The 22,253-nt window shown below is 42.2% G+C and overlaps 1 protein-coding gene across 10 annotated transcripts in view; it reads right to left on the bottom strand.

Annotated features, from left to right (window-relative positions):
• The window catches only part of dgkh (diacylglycerol kinase, eta), a 64,163-nt gene that overhangs the window by 21,501 nt on the left and 20,409 nt on the right, over positions 1-22,253 (bottom strand). For 8 of the 10 annotated variants that reach the window (XM_034885831.1, XM_034885835.1, XM_034885830.1 and 5 more), the window contains 8 exons: positions 13,930-14,034; positions 11,707-11,839; positions 7,343-7,449; positions 6,626-6,751; positions 5,489-5,591; positions 2,741-2,903; positions 1,895-2,003; positions 1,143-1,364 (listed from right to left, as the gene is read on the bottom strand). In XM_034885831.1, the coding sequence (XP_034741722.1) occupies positions 1,143-1,364; positions 1,895-2,003; positions 2,741-2,903; positions 5,489-5,591; positions 6,626-6,751; positions 7,343-7,449; positions 11,707-11,839; positions 13,930-14,034 (1,068 nt within the window). Of the gene's footprint in view, positions 1-1,142; positions 1,365-1,894; positions 2,004-2,740; positions 2,904-5,488; positions 5,592-6,625; positions 6,752-7,342; positions 7,450-11,706; positions 11,840-13,929; positions 14,035-20,737; positions 21,007-22,253 lie in introns of those variants that run through there. The other 2 variants (XM_034885836.1, XM_034885837.1) reach the window with 2 other exon arrangements.

The raw sequence follows: 22,253 nt of genomic DNA, 5'->3' as shown, positions 1-22,253 counted from the left end.
TTCTGAAGGCAAAAGGGGGTCCAACCCGTTACTAGCATGGGGTACCTAATAAAGTGGCCAGTGAGTGTATATTATATACATGTATGTATTATCTAAATCTTTTAACAGTTTTTGTACATAAAACACATGCCAGTCCAGCTAAAATGATTATACCATTAAACACACAACTGTTTTGATTGTTTCCAGTTTCTAAAATGTGAGGATTTTTCTACATTGAGTACTTTTACTTGTAATACTTTAAAAGCTATAGTGCGTAGTTTCTGTCGCCCCCATGAGGAATTCTAAGTAGGCCAGGACGACTCGAGGAAAAATATGAATCACGATTTTTTAGTTTAGAATAGATATCATGATTCTCTGACCCCTGATAGCTCAGTTGGTAGAGCAGATCCCCCCCCCCCCCATTAAGAGATTTACTCCTTGATGCAGCAGGCTATGGTTTGACTCCGACCTGCGGCCCTTTGCTGCATGTCAGTCCCCCTCTCTCTCCCCTTTCTTTAGCTGTCCCGTCAAGGCCTGAAAATAATAGTCTGTGATGCAGTTGGCTCGTAAAAGTAAATAAAGATCAAAGTCATTAAAAAAAAGAAGTTTTGTGGCCCGGGGGGGTTCAGTGGTTACACCAGGCGCACATATACTTCAAGGCTCATGCCTCAATGCAGTGGTCCAGGGTTTGAGTCCGATCTGTGACGATTTCCTGCATGTCTTCCCCCCCTCTCTCTTCCCTTGCTCACCTAGCTGTCCTGTCCATTTAAGGCGGAAAAGTCCCAATATAATCTTTAAAAAATAAAAATAAAATAAAACGTATTATTATTAAATCGTGACCAGGGTGAATCGAGGTTGAGATTTTAGAATGATTAATCATGGAGGCCTAACTCTAAGCAACGAAAACAAAACGGTCGGCACGTCCACATGATACAAGCCTTCTTCCACCACTGTACGGTGGCGGAAAAGGTATGCTACGAGGGAGACTTGTGGGGAAAGATTATATTTCTTTGTCCTGTTTTGAACCTGAGCTGAAATGAAGTTGAAGTGAAAATGTCAGGCACTATTTCCAGCCTGTTCTCCTACTCCCTCCTACTCACGTCAGTCTGGAAGCCCTGCTGGGTTTGATTGTGTCTACCGATGCATGCATGTTCTGTCTGTACCTGGCAGTCGTCGGCTCCCTCAGGCGTGGTGGGGCAGCTGTGTTTTGGTGGGATCTTAATCTCGTAGGTCATGATGCTCCAGCGGTCCAGCATCTTGGTGCTGGCCCTCTCTAGCTTCTCCAGGATTTGGGGCAGCTGGGTGTCGTCGTCGCACGAAGGGCCCCAGCCGAGCACCCGTGCCAGATCATTGCCCGTGCCCAAGGGCAACACCCCCAGCTGGCACTGAAACACATGCAGATGGGGGTTTATTTGGCATCGGGGAATACATGCATGCTGCAATCATAAGGGTGTGCGTGCATGCATGCTTGTGTGTGTATAATGAGTGTGTATTTACGTAAGCTGGCCCGGAGCAAAGGCAGAAGGACACGTCACATCACTTTGTAGCTGCCTCTTTTGTGGCAATTTCTAAAGAGTTATCTGCCTAATATTTCTATGACAAAAGGCAATTTGTCTGTCGGGCAAAAATCTTGAATGTCCAAAACGGTTGCCTTTCATGAAATAAAAAAAGCTAATTTGAAAACAATATACTGTGTATATCATATTTACTCCGACAGAGTTGGATGAAATTGCCTTATTTAGATATTTGTAAAACCCACAGACAGACGCAAAGGATGACCAATAGCGTTAATTTGTGAAAACATTGGGACAAAAAAAGAAAATCCTGCACTATTCTCTTGCTACAGCATCTCCATTTGTTATAGAAAACTAACGTTTCGGCCCCTTTGGACCTTCATCAACAGTACCTACAGTACCTGTTTGTGAAGATTGAGTTTGTCAATCTCTGAGAGGACCCAGCCTACACTCCCATCGCCTCCACACACCAGGATCCGGAAGTTGTCAAACTTCTGAAACAATCGCAGACTGACACACACAAACACACAAACACACACAGCTCAGTCAGGACAGTGCCACTTCTCACAAATACAGACTGGATTGGAGATGGAAAGTTGAACTGACACGTAACCGTGATCAGCTTTGTGGGAAATTAAAATTCAATGTCACCTGTGGATGTTCAAATAACAAACCTATCCATATCCAAATCTGTCCATTTTATTCTCACTCAGATTACCTAATGCACATGCACACACTGTATAGTGGGGGGGGATAGAGGGAGGAGTCACTAAAGAGGTGTTTTCATCCGAGAGACGCTGTGATTGGTGGATAGGATATAGAGAAGGGGACTGACAGCGCCATAAGCAATCACACCATGACAGACGCTCCACTTACACCAACTGCAATGTTTCATTTCAAATGAATGTAACTTACTGGCAGTCTGACACACATGTGGGTGCTCAGTATTTTCTGTGGGTGCTCGAGCTCCAGAGCACCCACAATATTGCCGCCTATGTCTCAGGGTCCAATTCCCCACAAAATCAAAGGAAACATTTCATGGCTTGCATGTATTCATTTCTCTAAGTAACCTATGGCAGCGAGTCGTTCGTCTGCCAGTTAAAAGAAAGATTTTCAGAGTCAACCTCGGTCATTTAAAATCCTGAATCGGCAAATGATGCTTTGCCATGCAGTTCATGCATCTACTGTCTTGATGGGTTGTTTTATGCGTCGGCAGCTGTATATATGTTTCCTTGTGTTTTCCTCACCCAAGGTGCGGCCCACCGTTGACCAAGTCAAAGACTTGAGCGGGGTTGAGGAGCTGCTTGAAGCGTCGCAGGAATTTCACTCCCTGGTTGTCACCACTTTTGGAGTTGACAAAGACCAGGAGGGGGCTGGCACATGAGGGGGGACAGGTGGCTTTCCAGAAGCCTGAGGAGAAACGGCAACAGAAAAGGAGAAAGTGAATAATCTGTTAAATGCACAACAAATAAAATGCCATACAACTCAAAACAACCTGCATGACTGGATACCACAAGAGGTATGTAGAGAAATATGTCATTGTTGTGTCTCCTGTGTTGTCTCTGGAAGTGGAATGACGTCCTCCCAGATAATATCATTCATGATATGTACAGTGGTTAAAGTGGGATCTGGCAGTTGGGGGAACCCTAAAATCGGTTTGTTCCCTGCATACCAAATTAATCAGAGCACACAAAGCCAAATTGCCTTCTAAGTTACCGTATGACCGGTTGCTGAAGCCCTGTAGCACTTAAAAGGCTGTCTGGTGCTGTCCAAATTGTAAAAACCTATTGAGGAATATTTGTGATTTGTGAATTTCGGCTAGGGAGATAAAAAAAAGGGCGGCTGGGCTGAGTGCAGACCCGGTGCAGACCTCATAAAAGACTCAGTGCGTGCTTAGACCAAGCGTAATAATGCATTGGAGCACAGCACATGCCAAAAACACGTGTTTTGCTTCCAAGAAGAGCACAGACACACTCACGAGCACACATACACACATACTGTATATATACACTAATCTGTGGAAGGTAATGCAAAAACGGGTTTCTGTACAATCTCTACACCCCCACTGTTGACAGCTTTGTATGTGAGGCTTCCATTTTGTGTGTGTGTGTGTGTGTGTGTGTGTGTGTGTGTGTGTGTGTGTGTGTGTGCGTATGCATGTGTGTATGTGTCTCTCTCTGCTATCTACTCCTGACACTCTCTCTTTTCCTTTTTCCCCCCCTTGCATCCTCCTTTACGTCTTGCTTCTGCTCTCTAATCTCTCTGTCTAAGCTCTTCGATTTTTTCTGGGATGTTGTCAGTAAAGGATGGATTGAGAGAGGCAGTAGGAGAAGGAGAGAGGAAGGGAGGGGAGGGATGAGGAGTCACAACGCTCCAGCACGTGCTCCTGTCTGCCCCTCAGCCAATTACAAGCAACCTCCCCCTCTTCCCAGCCTGCATTTGGGCAAAGGGAGTCCTGGAACGTGAGGAGATGCAGAGGGACGTAAGGACAGAGAGAGCGAGAGCGAGCGCGAGAGAGAGAGAGAGAGAGAGGGAGAGAGAAAATATATCTGAAGGAAAGCTGAAGGAAATAATGGATCTTCTTTTTTCACCTTTTTTGCCCTTTGTCCTTTTTTCTGCTTTTTTCTTGTCCTCGGTCTTTAATTTGGATTCACCATCTTCCCATACTCTTCCCCTCTTTTATCTGTCTACCAATTAGCCCATGTCAGTTTTTCACAGTCTCAGCGGGCTGGTGTGTGTCTGTGTGTGTGTGTGTGTGTGTGTGTGTGTTTGTGTGTGTGACACCACATTCACCAGCTATTGACTTTTGCAACAGTACTCCAATCACACAGTTTATCTGAGTCTGTCTCGCAGGTCCTGATCCCCATCTAAAAAGAGTTTAATGTAGAAGCTCTGCAACTAACGATTATTCTGTGTTGATTATTTTGTTGTTTAATGAATTAGTTGTTCAGTCTATAAAATCAGTCAGAAAATGGTGAAAAACATGGATCAGTGTTTCCCAAAGCCAAAGAAAATATTCACATTTAACTTAATTTGGAATTGAAAAAAACGACTCAAACCAAGTGAGTGTTTTAATTAATCCTTACAGCTCTACTGGAAAGCACACGCACGCAAGTGCGCGCACACACACGCACGCAGAAACGCACGCACGCACGCACGCACGCACGCACGCACACACACACACACACACACACACACACACACACACACACACACACACACACACACACACACACACACACACACTATGTTGGACGGAGAGCCTGGAGGGAGCCTCAGGGTGCTTTGCAGCCACCTGCAGAACTCTTCTTCTGTAGTGTCTGCATGCTTTCATGAAATGTTACACAATGAACATTTGCGCCCATTTTCACAGCAAGTTGGGAAGCATCTAATTGTGATTATTTTTTCACACACATCTTGCCACAAGATGCCGACTTATTTTAAGCCCTCGGAAAGGTGTTTGTCGTCCTGTCAGCTCGGGCTATTTTTAACTCGCTACACAAGAAAAGGGCAATTTCCTGGAACCCATACCAACGCCCGGTCCCTCTCTTACTGTAATACATCCTATGACTTGCAGGAAGCCAGTAAGACACTATGGCGCTGATGCTAAGACCAATTAGCTAAGAAAATAATATTATTGTCTTTTTCTTTCTGGCAGAATACTCCAGCAGTTTACAGGAGAAGTAGGTGATGGGAAGAAAGGGGTGTGTGTATGTGTGTGAGATTTTGATGCCTTGATGAATCCAGCTTTCCCCCTCCTCCCTTCTGCCACAGTACTTTATTTTGACGGAGCAGAAGGTCAAAGTCCAGAGAGAAGACATCGGTCGACTAAATGGGGTGAAATCTCATTTGTTCATCTCTGAAATGTAATGAGTGCTCATAGTTGTCGTCTAGCATCAACCTCTGACCCTTTGAGTGGGCCGGCGTAATTGCATTGTGTGATTGTGCGTGTGTGTCTATGTGTGTGTGTGTGTGTGTGTGTGTGTGGTCCCTACCATCAGAGTCAATGCTGTTGAGCGCTGTAGGGGGAATGATGGAGACTTTGCACTGACCCAGAGGACACTTGCGAGGGTAAAGGTCCATACAGGCTGTGTGCACCTAAAACAACAACACCAAATGCAAACAATCCGTTTATGCAAGATTTAAGCCTTTAATTAATTTTTATTAATCATCAATAATTACTTTTCTCTCTCATGTAGATGTACAACAGCAATGACATAAAATCCCCCGGGTGAACCAAAAGACACAGACTGATAAATGACACATTTTACAGTCAATGTCTGCTTTATTACTATTTTAATGGTTTTAATTTGACATCTGGCTGAGGGACAAAATTGGGAAACTTGCCATTTTACTAACACTGACACATTTACAGTATTTTTAGTGCATTGTTCCTGTAAAAAGAAACAAAAAGAAATATAAAAGTATAAATAATCTTATAAAGTAGAATACTATTGCTTATATATATATATATATATATATATATATATATATATATATATATATATATATATATATATACACACACACACACACACACATATATATATATATACACACACACACATCCAAAGACGTGCCATGCTGTATATATGTGCACACTTCCACACACAGTATACATATATTTGGCCAATCTCCTGTGCAAAATACAATGGTGACTTGCAGCTGTGGGACTGATAAGATCAAGCAATATGCAAGACCAAAGGGCATGAAGTTTATTGTAAGAAAAGTTGCCCAGACGTTCTTCATGAAAGAAGTTGTTTAAAAAGGGGCAAACAATGGATTGGTAAAAAGGAATAGATGGATTGTGGCTAATGGAAGACAGTACACACCAAACCTCCTATAAGTCAAGATCCATGATTCAGAATACAACTGGGAGGTGTTTATGAGGTGTTGTGTTCTAATGGTGGTTGCCAGCATGCTAAACAATGAGATGCAGTTACAAATAACAGTTCAGTCATTTTGTAATTCAAGACTAACAAGTCACATCCAACGCTGAGACAATGTTTTTAGTTATCCTCAATGTTCCGATTAAGACCCAAATGATCAGCGTTTTGTGTAGTTATAATCATGTTTGAATGTTATTTAGCAGGGGCAAATTAGGCATTGTGCATATGAGACAGATGTCTTACCATTGCTTTGCACCAGAGGCAGCGCCAGTCCTGCAGTCTCAGTACGCTGCCACATGTCTTATCACACACGGAACACTTGGCACTGACAGGCAGGTTGCCTTCCAGCCACTGGTGAGGCATAGCAATCTGCAGGTTCCACACACACACACACACACACACACACACACACACACACACACACACACACACACACACACACACACACACACAGTTCAATAAAAGCCTTTACGCTCTCTCTCTCTCTCTCTCTCTCTCTCTCTCTCTAAACAATTGTCTCTATTGTAAATGGCTTTGAATATCTTCTCTTTTTGAACAAGCACAAACAAGTTGCAGTAATTGTAATATGCTTATGTGAAAATATTTAAATACCACTGCTTTTCTTATGGGAAAACAATAACGTTCTTTAATTGGTAAAAAGCCTACAGAGCATGTAATTTGTACCATCCAACCATGTAACAAACGTAACAGAATTTACGGCCACGTGAGAGACACTTAACAGCGAGTTTGCCTTGGTGGATGGTGCATACATAATTAAAAGGAAACAGACAATACAAGAACAAATATGTACGGTTGAGTGGTTTAGTGCAGAATGCGCAGAAAAGAAGGCTAAATAAATTTCAAGGAAAATACATAAACTTCACACACATACACACACACACAAAGACCCACACACACACACACACACAGACACACACACACACACACAAACACACTCACCCCATCCTCATCCTCAATAATGTCTTTTCCTATGGACGCCAGAGTTGTCCATTTACAGTTGTTCGTGGCTCTGACAGCACAGCGTTTGTGAGCTTTGAATTTGCACACTGGAAAACACAAAAAGTACACACACACATATCACATGATCATTATTCATATTTTAGCACTACATTAGATGGCTGCAGACTAAAACATGAATTACACTGCCCTAAATATTCCCAGGATTTTTCCAAGTTGACAGGTTTCTATAGTTTTATTGCTGGAAAACACTGGACACTGATGCATGATTCAGACCCAGACACGCCCCGCAAAGTACAGTGTTCTAATGAATCAAGCCCTAATGAGATGTCAGTGGGCGTAATGACTAACCTCCCTGAGCCTGTTCTGCACTTACATATCTGAGAGATAGAAAGAAGCAAATCGCAAGAACCATTTATCTGCAACCAGCAAGAGGAAGCCTACAGCCAGGCAAAGAAAGACCTAAACCATGGACCACATAAGACAGGATAAGATAAGATAATAAGATAATTTGTTTATTAGTCCCCAATGGGGAAATTACTGCACTACACTCTGTGTACACACTTTTTGTTAGTACTCAAACACAGGCCTGAAATACACACAACATGCTCAGGACCTATACATGCACTATACATGGAGAGATGTCAGAGTGAGTGGGCTGCCAGCTGAACCAGCGCCCTGAGCGGTCAGGGGGGTACGGTGCCTTGCTCAAGGGCACCTGGCAGTGCCCAGGAGGTGAACTGGCATCTCTCCAGCCACCAATCCACGCTCCCAACTTTTTGGGTCCATATGGGATTTGAACCAGTGACCCTCCGGTTCCCAACCCAACTCCCTATGGACTGAGCTACTGCCACCCCAAACGAATGAATGAATGATGAACCCGCTCCATATTAAAAAAACGTCCTGCTGTACTGTCTCTGTACAGTACACACTCTGGTGCTGACAGTGACTCACTTAATGCACGTAAATGCTTGTGTGTCTGTAGTTACTTTAATGTGCTCCACCATCATCCTCGGTAGCATCAACACATTAGCAGAGCAGGAAAATAAGGATGAAGCAGACCACATGGCCAGTATTGTATAAACAAATATTATTCTTAATAGTCACATACACACAGTACAATGTGGTAAAATTTGATTTCTGCATTCTTAACCCATCCTTGTATTAGGAGCAGTGGGCTGCTATTTACACAGCATCCGAGGAGCACCCTGGGGTTCAGTGTCTTCTGAAATTATTCCTTTTAAAATGATCAAGAAAAAGGATAACAATCAGGATAAACAGACATCCAGCCGTGCGTCAGTTGGTAAATTGAGGTGTTGAAATGAATCGTTACATCAACGCATCGCGATGCGGACCTGGACAGACCATGATCGAGTTTTGCCTACTGATGTTACTTATTTTCTGTTTGTTTTTTTATTTCTGCCTGTATGTTTCTCCTTTATATTCAGGAAGTGTATTTTTTAAGAGCAGATACAACATAAAAGGGGAGTTCATCTGACTGCTTGAATTTGTTGAGGTGATGCACCGTGATATTGAATTGATTGGAATCGCAAGATAATCGTAATCAAAGCGTCAGACCAGTGGAGATTCACGTCCCCCCTGTTAAAACCGTTACTGCCACGGTTCACTCTGTACAAGAAACACGGAGATACACTTAACAAATTTCGTCCATTTTACTTTAATGTATTTAATGCAGGTTGTTCTGAAAAAGAAACACAAGATTAAAATGTAACTGGAACATAAATATATCCTTTGAAGATGTACAGGGCAGACAGATGGAGACAGCTCTCGCCTTTTTCTCCATTAAGCATGAGGCACTTAGCAGACTCATGAATAATGTCTGCGCTCCGCTCTGGGGGAACTTTGGTTCTAGCCACCCCACCCATACTCACACAAACACAATCTTGTCAATAAGAAGATATATATACAAACTAAGTCAGAGTCATATCCGGGAGCAACAATTGATGTTTCAATCTAGTCGACCGCTAAATGATGTTAGGGAGCATTAGCAGAACATTAAGAGGATTCAGAGGACATGATACCACTGCCTGTTAATGGCCCGGCCATACTCGGAGCATTCACAAACCAGACTGGAGGGAAACATTGTGTGAAGATGAAATAGAGACAGAAGAGTGTCTGTGTATGTGTGTGTGTTTGTGTGTGTGTGTGTGTGTGTGTCTAGGTAGCACAAATCAATCCACACTGAGCGTCCTGCGCAGGAAATCGAAGAGAAATTTGAGCCCCCTTGATTGCTGTGAAACTGTTTGGCTGGCTGCTCTCGACATTTCATAGAGACGCTCTCTAGCTCCCTTCTGTTTTTGTTTTTTTCCTCTTCTCTCCCTCTTTCTACCATCCTCGCATTCCCTACTGTTTCTCATTTTCATGGGCGATCATCCCCTCCTCACTGGCTCCCATTGTGTTTTGTGATCAAATATTTTTCTTTTTCTTTTTCCTCTCACTGTTTCTCATTTGCCGGAGTCAGTAGGCTCTTAATTGGGTTGTACTGAACAACTTCTGTGCTCAATGTAGATTTATAGATCGAATCACTGTGACGTCAACTTGCGCTAATACAAAAAAATCACTTACAGGCGTTGTGCCAAATTTCGTGCCTGCTGAAAATTGCATCCACCTCGAGGCAAGCAACACTCGGCCAGAAACGTAGGCTAATTTCTGCCGAATAATGCAAGACCAACTTAACACTCATCCCTGCTGAAAATTCCATCCACCTCACGGGCAGCGAGGAAATGCTGTGTATGTGTGGAGCAGTATAGAGCTGATTTAGAGCACAAGAGTTAGATGCATCTTTAATGACTCTCCATCTCCTGATGTGTTTTTTCTTTCTGCTCTGGATATGAGAGGGCATCATTGTCGAGGATAATGAGCGCTGAGTGGAGAAGCTCTTACTCCCTCGCACATACACTGCAAACCTAGCACACGTGCACACTGGCTGAGTTGCGTGCACACACACACAAGCATGCAGTAACAGGGGAACGCTAGAAAAATTAGAAGGAGAGGATATGCAGATGGTGCTCATTAAAGTTTGCTGCCTGTCACTTACTCTTTACACCAGCTAAAAGAAAGCTAAAAAAAACAAAGTAGTGTCAACCTCCCATGCCGACCCCGTTCCTCTTAACACCTCAACTCAGTGTGCTTTCACAGATGAGGTGAGAAGATATGGCGTCATTCACAGGATCCAATAACAGTTTTTCTATCTCCGTTTTGGATAGATGGAGACTTGCGAGAAGTGAAATTCAAAATAGCGCGAGTCACTGCCTATCTAACACGCAGTATTACATAAAAGCATATGGAAAGAGAGGCGCTGTGACAGCATTAATGGCAATTCACCACTTGTTCTTCTCACTCCCCTCTACTGCAAACTAACGGTTTGATGGGCATCCAACTCCACAACGTGGAGCATGTCAAAGACTCTGCGATATACTGCGGTATATCCAATTTGCTTCCACTTAGACGGACATTTGAACAAAGAATGCTCAATGAGTCACACGTCCTTATGCAATATAATCTTATACCTTGTTATAGACCTGCCATTTTCCAAGCTTGCAGTTCCAAATTATCTGCAACGCTACAGTACGTCAGAGAGTAATGAATAATGAGATGTAGAAATGACTAGGAGCTGCTTCAAAAGGCCACGTATAGAACCCAACAGTGTGGTTCTGGAAGTGAAATTCACATTCATTTTCTCCATAAGGATTTTGATTTTCAGCCATATTGTCTAAACCATCCAAGGTAGACTGACCCCGAGCTACGAGGTTGTGGAACGAAGGTTTATTCTGTAGAAGCCACAAGTCTGTGTGAAATCAACCTTGTTTTTAAGAAAAACATCTTTTGTTTGAGATGCCATGGAGAAGTACTACACTACCCACAATCCTAAGCCAAGTGTGACGGCCACTTATCTGATTGATGGACCAAGTTGTTATCATGGAAGTGTGAACTGCACTCATAAACCCACAAATGTCTAGCAAGCGGCTTGCACTAAAATCTATGATTGTTTATTTACAAAGTACCTTTTCCTTTTTTTTCAGTTTTCAAAATATTCTTTTACGCCGAATGAAACGATTTTATGGTCATAATGATCTCAGAGCTGATTGGCTTGGGTCCTGGATTAAGACTCTTTATATAAGCATTTTCTGGAACGTCAATTGAGCAACTGAATGGGGAAAAAATCCCTTCCAGAAAATCAGAGCTGTTCAAAAAAGTGGGCGATCACAGTTGAGCCCTATGAAAAGGGAGTTAATCAAGACAACACTGCGTGTACATGTGTCTAAAAAAACCAAGTCAGCAGTGTTTGACAATTAGCACGTGTAGTGTCTGTGTGTGCTACCTACCTTCGCAGGAGAGGCCGTGAGATGTGACCCCAGACAAGCTGTCTTTGCAGACGTTGCAAAAGGTGGGCCGTGCGTGGGAGCAGGCGTACCAATTGTGCATCCCTGAGAAATGTTCCACATTAAACTGTGCAGTCTGGCAAAGAAGAGGTTAAAACAGGTTGGCAGCACTGGGATGACAGTCACAGAAAGGCAACATCAGCATGATAAGAAAATATACAACGGCATAATAATCTTTATTTCTAGCCTGAGCACTTGTCAAAATCCACTGTTTTTAAAATACAAAAATAAATTTGACGTATAAAAGTCTTCACAGTGTAGCTAAGAATAGTATAAACATTTTTTATAATCTACTGTATCTGTATCATCTAATATTTACTGTAGGTTTAATTACAAATGACTGCACATTGAGATTACTGGCTGTTTTTGTTATCATTGCAAGTAGAAAAATAATTTGCATAAAAAATAAGAACAAACAGATAAGGGTTGGGCAATATGACAATATACTACATAACGTCAAACTATATAAAAATGTCTATCGTATATATTGTTCTGTATTGGTTCAATCCGGAAACAGCATTTTGTCAATATTTACGTCATTTGGACGTTGCTTAACATTCCGATCCTTGCATATGTTCATTTAGCACTAAGTTCTTAATACACTGCACTTTTCATTTGTCAAATATTTCATTCACACAAGAGTAAAAAAAGATATTGATATATTAAATTATGGAGATGTGAAATATTAGCAAATGATAAAAAGAAGATATTGGCCATATCGCCCTGCCCCAAAACAGATGTAAACATCTGTCCACCTGTTTCTAGCAGCAGACACAAATCAACAACTTTATACATTCAGTCAATGCATTCCTTGTGTGTTTACGTTCCGCTGAGATTAGCTGCTCTATAGGAGCCTTGTGACAACACTAGCTGGAAATCTATATGGCACACGGGGACTCCATAGGAGGAAACCTCTACTATCTGACAGTTATTAGTGTGACTCTGCTGCTCCGGGATTTAAAATAAACCTGGTCAGGAATACTGGACCCTTCTCTACACGTAAGTGTATGGTGAACGTCCACTGTGGAGCACAAGCTACAGGGACTGTATTGTACACGCATGGGAGTTGCGTCTGCAGTGGTTGGCGCAGCCCTGCAAACACTTTGTGTTTGATAAGTAGAATTTTACTCTAACAGGTCCTAATAAAGTGGGGAGGTCAGGTTCTTACAGTGCGACGTAAGAGCACACAGTTATTAAATGCTAGTTGTGTTGACTTCTTGGCAGGTGTGTGTGAGTGTGAGTGTGTTTGTGTGTGTGTGTGTGTGTGTGTGTTTGTGTCCGGACATGTGTGGTGTGTTAGCTCTGGGGGTGCTGCTGCATTGCAGTGCAGTACGGGGGCGAGGGATGGGGTCTTATATAAGATTTCCCTCCCAAATCAAAGGCATTAAGGCAGCAAGCACTGCTGTTTTCCTACATCCCCTTTCTCACTGCCAGCACATCACACTGATTGAGATGCCTAAATCATATACACAGCTACTGTCTGTTTGATGATCACATACTGTACATGGAGAGTAGCCTTTTATGTTTTTGATTATTCCAAAGACACTGTTCTGCATAACAAGGGAGAGCATTAAAAATGATAGTAAGTGGCTGGGCAGTGGACATAAGGGGTAAGAGAATTCAGGCTGTTGCAGAATCAGAAATGTGGTTTGTGACGGTGAGCATGTGTCTGTTTTTGTGTATACATATACACAACACACAGGCTTGATGTTCTTTACTGTAGAGACTCACACCTGTGACTGTACATGTGCGCCCATGCGTGCTTGTGCATGTGTACACTGGTGCTGTGGGGCTCTGAATTAGAACAGAGAATGCGTAGCTTCTGCATAACCAACTTCTTGGATCCTCGGTAGCCTTCAGTGTGGCTCTTATTATATGCCTCTTGTTGTAACTCTTATTAATTTTTACACACACACATCTGGGCCCAACACTAGTCTCTGTACCTTTTCTTAGTAATATAACAGTATACATTCATCTGGAATGTTTTGTAAAAAAACAACACTGACTAACATCACTGTCAGAATCTCTGAAAGCGGATACGTCTAAACACAGATCTACTGTTCCGGCAGTACTATCTCTCTCTCTCATCCATCTCCTAGTCACCCCCCCGCCAACACACACACACACACACACATATATCTGTTGATTCAGAAAAGGGTTTCTTACCTCGTAATGCTCTCTGGACTGGACGGACTTCAGCGAACTGATCCAGTCCTCCATCTCTTTCCGGTTCTCGGCACAGAGGATGAGCCTACGGAACGGAGTGATCACCTGCGGGGAGAGTGAGGAATGTGTGCACGGGTGAGAGAGTGAGCCAGATACTGTAGCTGAACAGAAAGAGAGATAAATTTCACCAGTGCTTTCCTCCTGAGCCTGCGGTGCCACTGAGAGAGGAGAGGAATTGGCTCGCTCTTTAAAGGGAGAAAAAGGATGAGAAGCCCCCTCCCTCTTTCTCTCTCTCTCTCTTTATCCCTCTCCCTCATTAACTTGAGCTAACTCAACCCCTAACACCTTCTTTAGTTAGTCTTTTCCTTCGCTCCGGCATTTTTTTCCTCTCATCCCTCTCTTCCTCTCACTCTTAGCTCTTCATGTTGCTTTGAGGCAGATATGTGCTGACAAGCGAAGCGCCTTGGTAAAGGCTAAGAGCTTCTCTCCCCCACTGCCTCCCCCTCTCCTGTCCTCTCTCTCTCTCTCTCCCTGTGAGTGTGTGTATGTGTGTTTAAGGACAGTCTCCCTGTAGATAACCTTACAGACATACAGCACCCTGTCAACACCCCATCACTTATTTATGCTCCCTCAGCTCTTCTTTCTCTCCATCTCTTTCAAACTCAACGCATCCTTATGTTATCGCTGCTCACTTAAGAGAGGAGTGAGGCTGGATACAAGCACTGTGCACTGTACACACACACACACACACACACACACACACACACACACACACACAAATCATGCTAGTCTTCAAGCCACTCTTTTTAATAAACTGTCTGTACACTTACAAAGTTCTCAATGCTTTGGTTTACATGTAGGGACCCTCAGTATGCTACCGTGGAAGTGTGGTGCTATTTTGAGCTTTGTTGTTGGTATAAAACAGTGATTTATTTTTTCTCTACCAGTGACCCAAAGACTAGCATTATTAGCTACTCAGCGGTTTGCACTAGCTTGTTTCAAGCTACAGACACATTTGATTAGCATAAAAACATATCCCAGAGAATGGTGGACTCGGTACACATGTGTTATTAAACCCTAGGATCAGCTTTCACCGGAATTGTTCTTTAAGTAATTAAGGAAGTAACACAATATTAATATAGCATTTAAGGAAGTAACACAATATTAATATAGCAATTTTAAAGAATGCAGTTACAAAGTGCTTCACACACATGTGGAATACAAATAAGGGAAATAAATAAAACTAAACAAAATACAAATTAAATATAAAATACAGCATAAAGGACAGTAATTTAGGATTGGTTGAATTTTATTTGTGGAAGGAAATAGGAAAACCTTTGGAGGGTAATGGTCTGTTTATTGTCTGTATCACTGTGGGCTGCACACAGTTTGTTGTGTTTCTTACTCTCCCACAAAGTGCTCATTGATTTTTCAACAGGCCATTTCAGAACAAACTATTCACCATCATTTGAAGCCATACATTAGGCCACCGCGGAGCTTCATTCTATTCTTTAATTGCATCCCCTTTGGCAAGAATTGAATACATATCTAACTGTGCAATCCATACGTCCTGGAGACTAAACACACATCCATTAGTCAAAGAGAAATGGAGTGAAACAGTGAAAACAGTGAAGGACTTTGTGTTCTTCTTCCTGTGATTAATTCTGTGACAAAGTCAATCAGTTGTTTAATGGGAGTTTCCACTCTCACCATATCTCTTTCTCTCTATGCTCTGCCTGATTAGACTAACCCCCCGACACATGTGTGTAATGTGCATGAGCGTATGTGTATGTTGAGCTTTTAAAGGTCCCCTGGCATAAAAATTTACCTTAATGAGTTTTTTTTAACATTGATACGAGTTCCCCCGGCCTCCCTATGGTCCCCCAGTGGCTAAAAATGGAGATACGTATAAACCGAGCCCTGGGTATCCTGCTCTGCCTTTCAGAAATTGAAGCTCAGATGGGCTGATCTGGAATCTTGCCCCCTTATGAGGTCATAAAGATTAATGTTACCTACCCTTTCTCTGCTTTGCCCGCCCAGAGTTTTTGGCCCACCCATGAGAGAGAGACATCATGGCTTTCAAACAAGTAAAGTGCCAATGGTTACAAATTGTGGTGTAACCATCAGGCTCTTGGTCTGCGCATGAAATGACACTTGATGACCTCTCTAACTGGGACCTTTTTGGACCGATGTGTGGGGGGCAATTGCTGTACACGAAGTACACAGGGAGATGGATTGGTAAGAGATAATGAGGGTTAACCATGTATCAGCTAATTTAAAAACTGTATTACTGTATTGTGTCGACAGTTAACTTTATTAACCTCAGATGGGGCTAATCTTATGCTAATTAGATGATGCTAAACTATTTTAGCAAATGTGGTCTAATGGGACTGCTTGATTATAGCAAAGATCATAATTGTTTTTTAACAAGATTACTCATAGACTTTTTTTGAACTTCAATAAAACAAATGTGTCTTTTTAACAGCAGAACACACTTCACTTTAAATAGAATGCAGCTGAAAAAGAAAAAAATAGATAAATAAAAATAAATAATATATAAACATATGTATGCATTTACATAAATATTAGAAAAATATTATATTAGGTCAAAATAACTACTTCCACAACTTACTGAAAACTCCTAAACGTATATTTCACATTTTTGTCAAACTATGTTCATCATATTCCAGTCAGTCAGTAACTCTGAGGAATAAAGGGGTGCGCTGGATTTATAACACAAGACAAAACGATTGAATCATTGTGATTATGTTATTTTAAAATCATTTTTGGTAGCCGAAAAATCATAATTGAAAAAATGTTATGAATTGCCTTGTCTAAATCCATTACGGTCCACTGCCGGGACTGTGCCGGTGCCCAGGAAATTCCACCAGGTACACGTATGTCCGTTACCTTCCACTTTCTTTGTGTTGGCTCCGGTGGATTTATGAGCTCTATGGTAATCAGCGCCTCAGATCTCTGCAGGGTAAATCCAGACAGCTAGACTATCTGTCCCATCAGTTTTCTTTTGCACAATTGTTTTACAGCGGCTCTGTGTAGAGCTTAGCACCACCCATCACTAATGTGATTGCTTTAAAGAAATTCCAATAAACCATCTTTCTCCCATCCCAGAATGCTGTGTGGACAAGCCACTAGTCAGCGTGTGCGGATGGCCTGCAAAGCGAGACTATAACTATGTTCCAATAACAGTTGACGTATTTGTTACCAACTGCCCTTTAGAGGGGACTGGGACCGGGAAAACAACCTGTTTTTTTTGTTTTATTTTATGTATGGAAATATTCCCAAAAGACATGAAACCGTCCACGGATACAGTTTACGTGCTTTATTTGTAGCACTCAAAAACTGTCAATTACACAAAATTGGTACTGGACATATTCCTTATTTATTATTATTTCTTAATTAAATATACTAATTTTTTTGATTAATTAATTCATCTTATTATTATGTTTGTTAAAATATTTTTCTGTACGGTCTAGCCATCTTGAGCTTGAGGTAACACCGCCTTGACAACCAGTTCCCCGATTAATGACCTTAATCACTGTTGTAATCAATCTGTCCAGAGACTTCTAATCAATACGTCGTTTTGCCTGAGTGCTGAACACAAAAAAGGGCACAATAACAATCATGTCATCTCTCTGTAAGCTATGCTTGTGTGGGTCAACAGTGTGTGGGTGTGTTTTGTGTGTGTGTGATTATTATCCTTTCCTAACCCTCCCTTGATGTTGCAGCTAATCACAAGCATTACTTTGAGTAAGTGGAGACATCAACTAAATTACAGTAAGTGTGTTGTGGGGAAGTGTCCTATTTGTGTTTGTGTGTGTCTGTGTGTGTGTGTGTGTTTGTGTGTGTTTGTGTGTCTGTGTGTGGTTGTGTTTGTAGTAAATCTTAAACTCTCAACCAATCAGCCGTTTATAATCTTTGAGCATGTAAAACAAGTAAATCTGTAGCTCTCCCTCTGTTGCTCCCTCTCTTCTTTTGCTTACTCTCGCTTCAGAGAATTGTATGTTTTTTTAAATGTTTTTTGCACTAGCAATTATTTTTGTAGTCAATTACTTTGGTCTATAAAATGTCAGAAAATGGTGAAAACTATGGATCAGTGTTTCACCAAAGCCCAAGATGACGTCCTCACATGTCTTGTTTTGTCCACAGCTCAAAGGTGATCAGTTTACTGTCACAGAGGAGAGAAGAAACTAGAAAATATTCACATCAAACAAGCTGGAACCAGATCATTTTTAATTTAAACAGCAACTGCAAAACAAATTTAAAGCTGTAATGTTTTTCTCAGCCATCAAAATATAGTGTGTGTGTGTGTGTGTGTGTGTGTGTGTGTGTGTGTGTGTGTGTGTGTGTGTGTGTGTGTGTGTGTAGGTGTGTGTGTGTGTGCATGCTATGCACACAGGCAAACTCATCCCTGGCGTACTGGGTCCATGTTTGTGTCTAGTGTCTGAAACAGGGCAGTGATAAGATTGGTTGCCAGGGGAAACAGGAACAGGCTGTTTCCAAAATTGGCTCTAGGCATCCCTCAAGTGTGGAAAACCTTTCTTGATGACTGACCTTCAGAGCTGAATATATCAGGTGTGTGTGTGTGTGTGTGTGTGTGTGTGTGTGTACCATGACAAGTGACAACAGGAAGTGGCTCTTTGATAACTTGTAATTATGAGACTCTTCAGTCATTTTCGGTTGAGAGGCAGCCACCAAAAATGACCTGATTATAAGGGACACCTGTCACTGTTTACACACACGCACGCACGCATGCGCGCACACAAACACACACACAGACACACACACGATTGGTGACAATGGTGCACAGATCCTGTATCCACTGGGACCTGCACAACAATAGGTGAAACAGAACTGTCGCAGCTGCTCTCTATCTCTCTCTCTCTCTCTACAACACACACGCTTGCATTATAGCTGCACTAGTCAACTATTTGAATAATCGATCGGTAGAACAGTCATCGCTGCTTTCATAACTAATTAATCGCTGAAGAAATGTTTCATGCAAAAATGGCAATGAATGCTGTTTTCAACCTCTCAAATATGGAGAGTTCCTGCTCTTTCCTGTTTTATAGCATATCAAATGAAAGTCTTTGGGTTTTGGACTGACAAAACAAGACATTTAAAGACAATACCTTGGGTTTTAAGCAACAAGGATGGACAGTTTTCCCTATTTTGATTAATTCCAGATTAATCTGGAAAAAAGAATCTCTGATTTCTAGTTCCTTAAATGTGAATATTTTCTTATTTCTTCTCTCCTCTGTGACAGTAAACTGATTCTTTTTGAGTTGTGGACAAAACAAGACATTTGAGGACGTCACCTTGGGCTTTGGGGAACACCGATCCACGTTTTTTTTTTACCATTTTCTGACATTTAACACACAAAACAAATAATCAATTAATCAAGAAAATAAGTGGCAGATTAATCGATTACAAAACCAATCGTTAGTTGCAGCCCTTGCTCCCATAGGTAGCGTCTGCACAACACAACATGACGCAACAAATCAAAGCGCTGATGCACCATGGATCCAAATGCACAATTCACAGCCAATCTGAATCTCCTTGAGATGCATTTCATAGCTTGAAAGTGGACAGTAATAAGCGAGCCAATCTAATAAGCATGAGTGAGTCAGTGAGAGGCGGAGCATCCCTGCACAGTCTGTCATTTTTTAGGGTTGGGCTGAGCTCTCTCTCACGTGGACTTCAAGGTGCTCCCCCAGTGCTACAGCGATGCTGTCTTGTCATTCACACAGGCTCTTTTTTTTTTACACACGCAATGTAACAATGACTTAAACAACAACACAAGATGTGAGCAGCTGCTCACATGAATTCTTATGCCAACATATACATACACACACATGTCTGCTGTCCAATCTCTGTGTTAACGCATACGCCGTCATGAATAATACAGTACATGAACCCACAGTCACATGCTTAGTTGTTTTCATCCGGAATCTGTTTCATCTATGTTTGTTTATTATACATTCTTTCTAATGTCTGTTGCATTTCTTATTCCTATATAACAATACACGTATTTACTGTCCCTGTTAGATAGTTAAATAAGCAAACCCATTTTGGAAAAAGTTGCTGACATTTATGGTAAATGCATGATTGTCTATACTGTGCAATGCAATTAAGAAAAGAAGGGGTGAAAACATTCCCTTCTCCAATTCAAATCCAGTGACTAGTATCCCTATGTTTCTGGTAGGTCCAAATTCCCCTGTCCACCTGAGAGGGTCCCTGGTTCCCAGTCTGTTAAAACACAGACACAAAGACACAGACACACACACACACACACACTAAGACTGAGCAGACATCTGCAGAGCTCCTAGATGAATAAATTACCATAAATTGCTAAACATCGTAGTACTGGCATGAGTCTTTCAAACCATCCAACTAAAGAGCACAGACCTGCAAAGAGAACGCCAGCAGCATCACTCACCCCCAGAGGACCGACAACACACAGACAGACAGACAAACAGACGGACAGACGGATAGTCAGACGGATGGACAGACAGACAGACAAGATGCAGACAGAGAGACACAAAGACAGACAGAGAGACACAAAGACAGTCAGAGGAAAAGCCCTTCAGTGCAACCTCTGCAGTGGTCCCTCTCTCTCTCTTGCTCTCGCTCACTCTCTCTTTCTCTCTCTCTTTCTTAGTCTCTTCTCTGTCTGTCTTAGTCGTGATCACACAACCTGTGCGACAAAGCTTGGTCTCCCCCTGTCGATTCCACGTTAACACGTTACAAATTCTGCATGTCTTTGTGGGCGCTGCAGGTGTCCCATTACCTTTGGTTTTTATGTTTCAGTGCTGAATCTTCCTGTCTGCATTTCCTCTCCCTGCTCCCTCTTTTCCCTCGTAGGCGTCTTCCATCTGCCCACTTCTCAATGCTCGCTCATGCCTCGATCTCCCTCTACCCCTCACTTTCTCTTATCCCCGGGGAGTATGTGTGTGAGTGCAGTTAGCGACAGTGTGACATCACTCCAGGATTTCCTCCACTGCACTACCTTGCCGTGCTTCTCCCTTCGCCATCTTAAACGGCACTGCAGTCCTTCCCCATCAATCATTCATTGGACATGCTCTATTTTTATCAGCCCTTCTTTCAACTCCTTTGGGTGCAAATGTACTTCCCAAACGCATTTGGTCCTTACATGCTTTTTTGAATCTTTTTCTCCCTTTAGCTCATGCTTTCCCTGCCTCCTCCCTTTTCTCCTTCAACATCCCCTTCTTCTCCCTCCTTTCCACTTTCATAAACCATCTTAGTGGGGTGCTGATGCTCAGAGGGGTGTGTGAAGCTCATCTTGAAACTCTTTAACACAGCATGTTTATGAAGCCCGGCAACAAATACACACACAGTCACGAGTTGACTGCACACACATGCTGCACACAGATGCGGCAGGCAGGCACACTCTAATCTCATTACTGACTATGGCAGACGTTAAGCCATCCCAGGCACCCAGTGAAGCGTTTCAAGGCGTTGCTAAAAATAGCCGCGTGCTCTCCTCTGGGCACTGTTCTCCCGTCAACCTCCTCCGCCTCCCTGTTTCTTATAATAGCAACACCCGGGGAGAGGAGAGACATTTATAGAAAGGACAGGGCACTACTAGCTCTCTTGCTGTCTGTTTTCACTCTCACTGCTCATTAGGCCTGCACGATTAATCGTTATAAAATCACGATCTTGATTCCCACTTTTCACCCTTTAATTTTTAAATGAATTGATTTCTAATTACTTTTTATTTTTATTTTTTGTTCTTGTTTAATTTTACGAGCCAAATGCATCACAAATGCTACTACTTTCTTCTGTGAGTTTTAAACAGAATGTATAAAATATGTTTTAAAGTGCTCCCAAGTGCTGCAAAGCTCTCCCTTCTCTTCACTGAAGCCTCTATGTTTACAGGTTTGAGATGAGGTGCAATGTGCTGAAGGTGTCAAAACAAAATCTGTTTGGTTTGGTTAAAATTATCGAGTAAATGACGTTAGTTTTTGTCTTTGTCAACGTTACGGGCACGAATGTTTGGATACGTAGGGCCGGCAACAGGACGGAGACAACAACAGGACAGAGGACACTACAGGCTGCTTTCAGCAGCGTCCCTATAGCTGGTTAGTAAATACGCAGGAACACCAAAAGCGGGGGGGAACGTGGGTTAATATGTGGATTAATACTGGGATGGGGAAACGTGGGTTAATATGTGGATTAATACTGGGATAGGGGAACGTGGGTTGATATGTGGATTAATACTCGGATGGGGGGACGGGGGTTAATATGTGGATTAATACTGGGATAGGGGAACGTGGGTTAATATG

Source organism: Etheostoma cragini, chromosome 11 (genome assembly GCF_013103735.1).
Source record: "Etheostoma cragini isolate CJK2018 chromosome 11, CSU_Ecrag_1.0, whole genome shotgun sequence".
Lineage (NCBI taxonomy): Eukaryota > Metazoa > Chordata > Actinopteri > Perciformes > Percidae > Etheostoma > Etheostoma cragini.
Note: the sequence above shows the minus strand (reverse complement) of the source record. Positions and strands in the feature narration are given on the sequence as shown.